The sequence below is a fragment of the Battus philenor genome, unplaced genomic scaffold (genome assembly GCF_028537555.1).
Source record: "Battus philenor isolate CCGP_79_NKW_IND1 unplaced genomic scaffold, ilBatPhil1.0.hap1 SCAF_11, whole genome shotgun sequence".
NCBI classification, from domain to species: domain Eukaryota; kingdom Metazoa; phylum Arthropoda; class Insecta; order Lepidoptera; family Papilionidae; genus Battus; species Battus philenor.
Genome location: NW_027181673.1, coordinates 13,702,310 through 13,713,995, shown reverse-complemented (window position 1 = coordinate 13,713,995; position 11,686 = coordinate 13,702,310). Strand labels below are relative to the sequence as shown.

The following is an 11,686-nucleotide window of genomic DNA, read 5'->3' as shown; positions in this document are numbered from 1 at the left end:
TTTTAAGAACTGACATTACACTTTGTGAAATTGTAAAATCTATTTAAAAACTGGAAGATATGTTTGCAAGAAAGAATTTTTAAGAAATATTTAAAACTTAATGAAAATGTGCCAGTATACTCCACAAAATTAGTAACTCTTAGCGCCATCTTGTATCGAGCTGATGAAGCTTTATTTACTATTAAATTTGGCGCGTAAAGGAACTATACTGGAGTATTTGACGTAAAGAGCGGAATTACATTTATATTTTAAGTACAGAGAATCTTAATTGAAAGAAGGTTCTATTTTATAAATGAAATAGAAGAAAATTGTATGAAGTGGGCTGCATAATTACGCTATAAAGAACGTCATTACTGAATTTTTGTATTTGACAAAATTACATGGTTATTTATACACTCATGGAAATAATAATGTAGAAAGTTCTCATAATCGCACGACGCATACGTTAATTTGAATCCAGAAAATAACATCAAAAAATAAAAATGAACATTAAACAAAATAATTACAATTGTGATAAAATTTCTGTAAGTAAGATATGATTATCTTTGAAGCGTTTTGCCGGTGCTGGTCAAGTGAATTTAATTAGTTTATTTATTTGATACACTATATTTTATTTTAAAGACGAGTAATTCACCAAAGTATCGCTAGATGGCGCTAACATAAGCTGACCACAGCAAGCTCTTTAATTTCTTGTTAAATGGCAGCACTGATTAGAGCACCTGGTATATACGACGTGAACGTTTTGACGTGTGACGTATTGGCTGGTGTTTTTGATTGAAAAGTAACTAAAGGAGCGAAATTTAATAAGACAGTGCTGTGTACAGTTTTTTAACAGAATTTCATTGTTTTTTGGTTATTAACATGCCGTCAATGAAGGTTGAGGGAGATAGTGATGGGGATGGTGATATGTCTGGCGGGGACACAGAAAGATCTGGCGGATCATCCAGGGGTCCAGACCGAGACTCCAGCGCTGAGGAGGCAGACGAACCTGACTCCGATGACTCCTCGGAGATGGACGAGAGCGAGTGCGAGCGCCGGCGGAGCGAATGTCTCGACAACTTGGGTTTGTTGACATTTTGAGGTTATGTTTACAAACATTGGATAAGCGACTGTAGGAAACAACATCAATGGCAGCTGTTTCTTACATTCATTTGAATAATTAATTTTCCGTTTTAAACTTTCTATAAATTTGTGTTGTTATTCGACTGACAACATCAAAAAATATATTGACACATTATTTTTAATAAACAGATCAAGTCATATACCACTTTTTATAGGTTAATTATATTTTTAGATTAATTTCAATATTTATATAACTGATATGTTTATGTCTGTAGGAATTATATTGAGTTTTATATTCTAGCAATATATTTGCTTAAGTAAATTTAATATATTATTTGTTCTACTATATACTGAACAAAATTAATCAATGAAAAAAATGTATCTGTCAGAAAACTCCAAATGTTTCTTAAAAACACATTGAAAAATATTCTATGGTCAAGAAGTATACTATAATAAGTACATATCTTTAAATTTTTACTACAACATGTTATTTTGGCACAGAACACTTGACTGTGAAACATTACTTATAAACTAGTGTTAATTTTTAACCTTTTATCTTGTACATGATTGGTTATAAGTGTAAAGGTTTAATGGGGGAACATATAGGTCAATGTATGATGTAAAGTTTTTACACCTAGTTCCAATCACTGTGTAAAACTCTGAATCTCTATTGAAATGCAATAGGCCCAATATTTCTAGCGGTTCACTCAGCAAGGATAGATAGTTTCTTTTCTTTAGATTCTGCAATATGGTGATCTGTTAAACAGAATATGCCATTCAGTTAGGATAGTGTCAATTTAGGATTTGAAATATCAGAGGGAAATTATGTGTTTTCCTGGCATTTGCTGTTCAATCTCTAGGCCTTGGGATAAATATCTTTAAGAGGTTTTCTTCCTCTCAGACCATAACATTAAGCCAAGACTCAAGAGTGCTGTATGGCGGTTGCAGTTGTCAATATTTATTTCCTAATACCCACTAATCTCTGGCTTTTCCAGCCAGAAGTGACAGGTTAGTTAAGGCACCACCCAGGAGGCACAGGTAGTGCTTAGGTGACCACACTTCACTGCCCAGGACTGATAGTAAACAATAATTAATTTTGCTGATATGCTGAGAAGAGAAGGCAATAAATTGAAAAGTTGCTCTTTTTAAATGAAATTTAACAATGTTTGAAGTGTAAATTATTAATTTAATAATATTTACCATGTAAAAGAATCAATGAACCAAGTGCCACATATTTCGACCAACTGAAAATCTTCTATAAACATACACACACTGTATACTATGTATGTGTGTTTATTATATATTTCTATAATAAACTCTAAAAACATATACATATATAAATATGTTCATAGGAAAACAATGGATTGAGACTGTTCCCAATACTTATTATATACATGTAAATAACAATATGACTGACTTATTATATACACTTAGATCTGTGAAGGTTTTGTTAACTTTTCCAAGACTTAATTTAGGCATTGCAAGTTTATTTTTACTTCTTGTATTTATTAAAATTTTGGTGCAAAAACAATATGGTATTAAATTTGTTTAATTTACTTAATTATGAACAAAATGATTGACTTTTTACATTACTGGTAATAGGTTGAAAATCAAAAATTATAACTTCTCTCTATCTCTCTCTTCATATTCAATAAGAAAAATAATAATGTTTCTTTATAGTAAAAATTAATTACTAACCACCAAACCAAATATTATGCTACTGCTTTAATGTCCGTATAAGAATTGAGTCTAGGACAGAACGCTGCTGATTTTTGTTTCTTGTGCTATTGAGGGGTATTCAAGATAATATTGTGCTATCATAAATTAACCATTACAATGCACAAATTTTATTCTTTTCTTTTAGGTACACAAACATCAAGCTACCTGTTCTTACATATCTCATGTGCGTCTTGTCAATCCATCCATTGTCTCACTGTTACCAAATCTTGTCAGTGCCACTTTAACCGGCACTAAATAACATCTCTTGCTTAGTTCTTTTGTCTTATGTCTCACGTTTTGGGTTCCAGCAAACCTGGAGCGGCAGTTCACAGTCCTTCGCGAGCAGCTGTACAACGAGAGAGTGAAGCATGTGGAGTACCAGCTGGCGGAGGTGCGAGGTGGACGCTCCCAGGAGTACCTTGGACCACTCAGAAGGCTACAAGAGAACATGCGTGTTAGGTACATAATAATTATTGTTTAACTTACCATTAACAAGCAAAATTATAGGCCTGGTGATTGTGTTGTGGTGCAGTAGACTCCCACTGCAAGGCATAGGCCTCCTCAAAAGATCACCACGATCACCAGTCTTGTGATGCCTGAATTTTCCATGATATGATCTATGTCGTCAGTCAATCTAATGAGGACATACCCACGCTGCTTCTACCAGCCACCACTACTTCAGAGGAGCAATTCTACGAGCTATGTTGGTGATCTTGATATCCTTGGTGTTGATGGTAGACTTATTTCTTCACACTTCGTGTAATGGAAGCCAAAAAGCGTCATAGACATTATTTATCAGTTCACCTAGTGTGGTATAGAAAAATCAAAAAGCCGGTATGTAAATGTGATATGAAAATGATACAGTATGTAAAACAATGAATAATATATATACATGATAAATACTGTAGTTACTACTTTAGTGTCTCTTAATTCAGAACTAGGAAGGTCATAGGGAATTTTTGACTTCGTTTGGCAATTTATTATATCATCACAACCGTCGACAATTTATTACATCATCATCTCATCTATAGGATGACCACTGATGGACATAGGTTTCATCCACGTAAGCAAGCAAGTGGACGTAAACTTGTACTTTGTATAACGTGAGATGAAGAACCCACTGGTATTGGTTCCCCGTGGGCGCGCTATAGGAGTGAGGGAGACAGACTTAAGTCCTGCGATCACATTCGCCGTGATAACTTCTAGTCAAGCAATTTATAGTTGTCTATATTGAACCATAGCCTTCGACCATAGATTTCCAATAAGACCAGTTGAAATTGACCTGGATCCAGGGTCTTATAAACTTAACCAGGTCGTCTGTACACCTGAAACGTCCTACACAGTTTATCACTTATATAGAATTTATTTTATAAATAATGATAACATTTGATTCCGTCGTAGCATAGTATGTTCATGTATCTATATAAATAACTAACAATTCTTTGAAACTAAAATACTTTTGATTGTTAATTGCGTTAGATTTCAGGGTAATAAGTTCAGTCCAAAAGTTTATATTTATTTTATTGAAATTATTATCTCTGATGACACCATGAGTGTGTTCACCCGATGTTTAACTATATGTCAAACTCAGGATATCAACGACTGTTCATCTTGTCAGCTTGCTGGAGCTATAATACTAAGAACTATATATTACAACTGAGTCCCAGTCATATAATGTTTTATACTCACATGTTATGAATTATTAAAAATAAATATTAATGACATATTATTAATTTATACAGAATCGAAGTGGCAGGCATATTGAAGCAGATGCGTATAGAAAACATAAAGCATATATACGAGGCGGAGGAGCAAGGAGCTCACCAGCACTTCAAGGTAAGTGATTGTTATATACTTTTGCTTTCTACTGCACTTCTATGCTGCCATGCTAAATCGACTGGGTTTGTACTACCTAGTAGTAACATACCTAGGGCTTATCATTTGTAAATAAATATATAATATATGTTGTAGTAATGTATTGCAATAAAGAAACTAAGTTGTATGAAAGAGAAGAGAAAAAATAGATTGAGAAGGATGAAAGAAGTATAATGAATAAAATAAATATATTATAAAAATATTTACCCGATAATATAGTCCTTGCCCCAAAAACGGCAGTGGGAATTAAAATAGAACTAAAAACACCAAAACTAAAAAAAGTCATTTTATATAAACATATAAAAAATAGTGACGAGACCATCGCCTTTTTAATGAAAGATGTTGATGACAGGCCAACGTTCCACAAATGCTGCAGGCAAATAGTGAAGCACGCAATAAAAGAAATAAAACTAATACAGGTCCAGTAAGACACCAAATAAACAATAGGTAGAGAAAACAAAAATAAAACTAGAAATAAAAGAATTACAAAGAAATGTAAGGTAATTAAAATAAATTGGAAACTCATAAATTGTGATAATTCGTAATAAATAATCATTATAAAAAGGAATGTAAAATAGCACAAAATAAATATAAATCAAGGTAAATAAATGTGGTATTACTCGGATTTGTATTATTTGAGGAACGAGGCGAAGGAAGTGAGGCGATGAATGAACGGAAATTACTATGAAAAAAAATTATAGCAAATTTTAGAATGAAAGAACTATCGATCATACGAAGAATGATAGAAGAGTACAAAAATAAAAGGAAAACAAAGTGAAAAAAATCTTAAAAGAATGTCAAACCTTTTCCTACAATAAGATATGAGAGAAAGAAAATGAAAAAAAAAAACATGTACCTACTATACACATGTACAATGAGATAAACAAGAAACTAGAATAAAAACATAAAAGAGCAATGCAAGTAATAGAATAAGGTAAATAAAAATATTAAAAAAAAACTAAGAACAATAAACTGTCATATATATATTTGTATACATATTCCTTAAGTTCTAGTAAAATAAAAATAGACTGGTATATTGTTACGGATAGGCCTAGACTCTTATAATTAGGGAGAGGTTGATTGGAAAATAAAAAGAATGAAATTTAGAACGAATGAGAATTTTAGATTATGTTATATATATGTTAGAAGAGTGAATGAACGATTACGTGAAGACTGGAAGAAGAGAGCGAAAGTAAGACGTGAAAAATTTATTGCAAAATTCTCTTACAAGTATGATGAACTGATGTACAAGGGGTGCCCAAAAACGGAAGCCATTACAAATATACCTACCAATACAACAATTCTGAAACACTATGTACACAAATCAAACAAGGAAATAAAATAAATCGTACTATAGTACAAATGTTGAACTAGGTAAATGGAACAAATTAAATGGTTTATTCAGATATATGGAAGATGCTACCAGGTTTCATGTTTTCATATTCTTGTACATAAACTATGCCTATGTACAGTTAAATTGATGTAAGTACTAATTGTTATCCAAGATAAAAAGCAATACATTGGAAGTGTTTATTTTCCAGAACAAAGTCCAATGGGTTATTTAATTTAAGCGACAACAAATAGTCTTCCATCTTTTAGTAAAGGCAATCCGTTCGTAACAGAATTATACAGTTCCCGGCGATAAATATTCCACATCGACCTTTGGAAACAGTCAATCGGCTAATTTTGGCTTCGTAGAGCGTTATCTCTGTCGCACGAAATACAAACAGTCCGGTATCTATTAGGAGCTGTTACAACATGTATCATTTGCTTCTTTTGATAATTATTTTTATTCTTTATATAATATACACCAATTTTTATATAAGTGGTGGCTTTAGGTTGAAGTAAAATAAAATAAGCATGTTCATATTATGTTTACGTAGTTAATTATTTAGGAAAATTTGCAACTGTACATAATAAACACCATTATATCTACTGTTAAAAGCACAGATAGTGAGATGGAAGTAACTGAGAATTAAAATAATTATTATTTTTATTACAATGTCTCATTTTAACAACATTTATCGCCGGGTACTGTATCCACGTCATAGTTCAGACTCTAACCAGACCTAGTTAAGATGTTACACCCGAGTGCTCTTTCTTTGTAATAAATATTATATTTAATGTGACGCTGTGCGGTTATCATTTTCAAGACTCTTTCTGACAACCGAAGGTATCTGTGTGAATGCTCTTTCAAGAGAGAGAGAGAGAGAGAGAGTTGGAAGGAGAATAGAAGGGAGCAAATAAGTATCTTTTGTGAGTTTAGTGGAGAATTTCGCATAGGAAACTCTTTAACTCGACAATGCAAGCGTTGTAGCAATCAAACTTGAACTTACATATGTGATCAACCCAATTGCTAACAAGAGATCATAGAGTCATACAAAGAGAGAATAAACGACTGGTTGATAGACAAAAGACTTGAACTATCACTTAAATTGCAACAGTGCCGTCCAAGTGAGTTCAATTATACACCGTGCGAACAAAACCTTCTTGGTATCACATCTATTTTTTAAATTATTATTCTTTATTTTACACGCTAGGATACATTTAAATAGTTTCGTAATAATAGACAAAATAGTTCAACGGGTAGTCTTATCACACAAGGCAAACTCTTACAGACAACGATAGTATGGAAAAGGTAGAAGTATAAATAATGGGTTGTTAACGTGTACAAAACATATGTATGTATCTCTTTTAATACAGCGTTCCGTATGGAACAGTCATGTTGTCATACGGCAGTATGTTTCAGTTACCACACTCTTTTTTGTATTAGTTTAAACCAGTGATTCCCAAAGTGGTCTATATCGACCCCTATGGGTCTATGACAACCTGCAAGGGGACTACGTCAGCGAAAAAAAATTTGGGGGTCCATGAAATGAAAATGGGGGTCCACGATAGTGTATCTCAACACATACACTGATAGTACCTATTTACTTAAATCATACTATCTTATAATATCAAAACATCTACATTATTTATAAAAGTACCTATGAAGTAAAAAAAAATTATATATGTTTATAAAATTGTGTAAGTTGTAGGATGTTGGTATTCGCTTTGTGTTCGCAATACATTTTAAACATATACTAAACTTCATTACAGTTAGAAATTTACAGGAAATCAATGTAAGATAAGTAGGGGGTCTACCCAACACGGAAAAACATGGCAAGGGGTCTACGACACAAAAAAGTTTAAGGAAGGATTGAGGAACAATAGAAATACCTTTATATGCTACCACAGTTTTAAGAATAAATATGATACCATCATTATCATATCAACCTTTTAGATGTCCACAAGGCATAGCTATCCCACTGAAATCAACGCGATGACGGGTGATGTACTGTGCAGCGAGTTCCCGTGACTTTGACTCTGTCGGTTGATCTAGTTGGAAGCACACATGTGAACCTTTCAGTCCCGTCGGCCGACAGTCGCATGAGCGATATTCCCTGCTAATCAAAATGACGTCCCAGCATTTGCCTTTTGAGTTTGCTGAATAGCCAGAAGTCGCAAAGAGCCAAACTAATGGGTCACGGAACGAAATTTGCCAAGATATTGACAAAAAAGTCGCGAAGAAACAATGCTGTATGACATCGACCTATCAAGACTTGACGCGTTTGATACAAAATATTCTTCAAAATGATTTTGGGCTGACCCAAATGATATTCCAGCTTTTGATAAATAGACGCTTGCCAAATGTTATAAACATTCCTACTTATGAAAAAAAATTACCTACCTTCATAATTGCTGGGGATTTTAAATGAAAATTTCACTATACGTTTTGTTTTAGTAAGTTATTTGTATTTAAACAAGGATCAGGACCTATATTAAATTTCCCATCCTTTTTCTTCACTTGATAATTTCCACATTCCTCCTTGAACCTCTTAGAAAAATCCTGAGCAGTGCGTGATATCTCTCTGAGTGACTGAACTTCTCAGTGGCGCCTGAAAAGGAAGACAACGTTTCAGTGCCGTACATCATCACTGCTAACACATTTATGCTGTAGATTTTTGTCTTTACTTGCTGAAGGATATTGGACGAGAACTTGTTAAATGTCTGAGGAAGCAAGTCTTTGAAACATCTTTGCTGTGACAATTGGAGAGGGATCTAGGTCTGTCATAGGACTGTAAAAAGACCGCGACTTGGTTTTTCAGAAGGTTTTAGCATTCTTAGAGGGTGGATAAGAGAGCCATAGCTACCCTCTATCGATTGTTTTATTTCAAACTAAAGTACAGAGATGTCTCTGTTATTGTATCCAAAAATAACTTCTTAATATTTAGTCTTAAAAAGATATTTATTTATAAATTTATTTATGGATCAAATGAACAGTGGTATATAAATAATTATTATAAATAAAACATAAAAAATATAAATGTCTTAAAGCATAACATTGTTCATGAATTATACAGGTCGATTGATTATAATATAAAAGTTTGGGGGGGTGTGGTGTGAATGCATGTAGGTTATGGTATGAAAACAATGGTTTTATAGACAATAAATAATGCAATGATAATAAAGTAATAAAAATCGTTGCCAAAATTCGGATTACTATATATAATTTTGTTTTTTGTGTATTTTTTGTATGGTACTTTTTTATATAAACCTTTAAGTTACCTTTTCCATACTATGGTTGTCTGTAAGAGATTGCCCTGTGTGATAAGACTGCCCATTGTACTTTTTTGTATATTATTGTGAAACTTTTTAAATGTATGCTAATGTGTACAATAAAGAATATTAAATAAATGAAACAAGTGTCAGAAGTTATTGCCTGTCTCATACCCAAAATAATGCGTACGACAGAATGCTCATTTATTTGATTGGAAATAGATGTAAAAGCTTTCAGCTATAAGCAATGCTAGAAGCAATATAAACTATGTTATACGAATAAGTGCTATCGGTAAAAAAAAAAACACAATTTGAAGATGGATAAAATTAAGAATATATACTTATATATATGAAACAACAACGTAGATTAATAATTATATATACTGACTAATTATAATTATATATTACATGCATTTTACAAAAAATAAACTATATTTTAACTTACACAGAATTGGTCGACCATACCACGTTGAAATTCTTGAGTTTGAAACACGACGTAAGCTCTTGGCTTCGTTTTGCCGTGGGAAGTAATAACGCATTTTTTTAATATTCGTTATCAAAAGCTTCGCAAGGAAAATAATGTGCCACTCTTCGGATATGCTTTTTATTTCTTAAGATCTTGACATTAATCTTTGACGAATTATTTCAAGTTTGAACAGTGGTAGCCCAGGGGTGGAGGACTGGGACTTGCAATCATATCGCTGGTTCGATACTCAGGATACAATCTTATATATATTCACACTTTGTGCATTAATTATATAGGATTGCCACTTTTCACAAACAAGTTTCCAGAGGATGGATAGCAGCGTCCCCTGCGTACCATAATATCGCCTAAATAGTTTCTTGTTGGGTTCTGAATAAAGCTAGCTAATGTTGGCAAAGCTTGCACACTTTTAAAAACACTACTTCTCTCGGCATCAATAAATGCTTACACTAAAAATGATTTAATAAAATATGACTCGAGAGAAACGTATCGAAAAGTAACAAAACGCTGATATATCTTTTCACATCTATTTAAAATATATTCTCGAAAATTGAAAACAAATTTTAACTACCGTATTGGTGTATAAGTCATGTACATATAAACAATATAAAATTTTTGTGCATTGTCAATTTTATTCTATGTTTAAATATTATTAAAATTTAACGTCATAGCAGCACGAAAATTAGATTTGCCTGTACTTTGTGATTAGTGTATTTAGCGTTCACTAGATGGCGCTAGTCGTCGCAAAAGTGACTACAGGCATCGTTTACGTGGTATAGAACATCTATTTGGATATGTCTAAAGTGGTTAAAATTATAAGGTAAAAATGAATGGCAATGCATTGTGCTCCGCAAGAGAGACTTGAGAACTCGTTGAATAATTAATCTGATAATAAAGGAGTAAATGTAGGATCCTGCAAGGAAGGCACGAAAGGAGAGGTAAGAAAAGGAATGCAAGGTATTATGAAATGAAAAAAGAGAAATTAATGGAAGATATTAAAAATTATAAGAGAGAAGCATAACAATAATAATATTAAGGTATTAATTAATAATTATATAAATAGTCCCTGCTTTACCATGGTAGGGGTGAACAACAGGTACCCAAAGTCGGTGATAAATAAACAAAATTAATTTTAATATTGTGTAATTACGAATTTTGAAACTGTTCTTTCATCGATTTTTAATAGATACACACAGTAGTTACTTAACGGTTTTTTCGGCCTCCGTTTTTTGGGGACCTTTCGTTCACCCTTATATGCGGGACAGAGGCTTTGTTTACAAGGTAAAATGACTTTTTCAATTTTGATTTTTATTTAATTTTCTTGTTCCGCGCGTCAAATTTTCTTCACAACGACTCTTCACATTCTTTGCATTTCATTCTGACTTCCGCCTCCATCCTTCTGCATTCCCAAGATATTAAAGATTTGTTTTAACTATCACATTACTTTGATATCACAGATCTAGTTACTGGTTTACTTGCGTCCATATATTGTTTTTATTTTGTTATATGTAGTAAACACCCATATTAATTACACATTTTATGTCGGTTTTTATTTATGAATCACAGTACTGAGGTCTTACTCGACCCTGCGTTATGTGACTAAGTCTTATGCACAACATATACACATATATATGAGTATATACATATACTCTGTCCTATTGTTTTAAAGAAATATAATATTTTAATGCATTACACTTATAACCACTTCTAACTAAAACCTACTCCACATAGAAAGTTTGTTGAAATCTTTAATGGTAAGTCTTGAAAATAAATTGTTTTTTTCTATATCCGTCCATAGTGCAATTTAAAGGGAATTAGTAAAATTACTGGACAAATATTATGCTGAATCAATCAAATATGTTGTGTTGTATATATTAGGGTGACCGGAAAGTATTGTCGCTTTCTTAGGTTAAATTCACACGACTACATTTTTAACTAGTTTTTGTT

The 11,686-nt window shown here is 32.6% G+C and overlaps 1 protein-coding gene across 1 annotated transcript in view; it reads left to right on the top strand.

Annotated features, from left to right (window-relative positions):
• The first annotated feature begins 741 nt into the window (after positions 1–741).
• The window catches only part of Brms1 (breast cancer metastasis-suppressor 1-like protein), a 148,699-nt gene continuing 137,754 nt past the window's right edge, over positions 742–11,686 (top strand). The window contains exons 1-3 of the mRNA XM_068773992.1: positions 742–1,063; positions 3,090–3,240; positions 4,524–4,617. Of these exons, the coding sequence (XP_068630093.1) occupies positions 862–1,063; positions 3,090–3,240; positions 4,524–4,617 (447 nt within the window). The 5' untranslated portion in view covers positions 742–861. The remainder of the gene's footprint in view (positions 1,064–3,089; positions 3,241–4,523; positions 4,618–11,686) is intronic.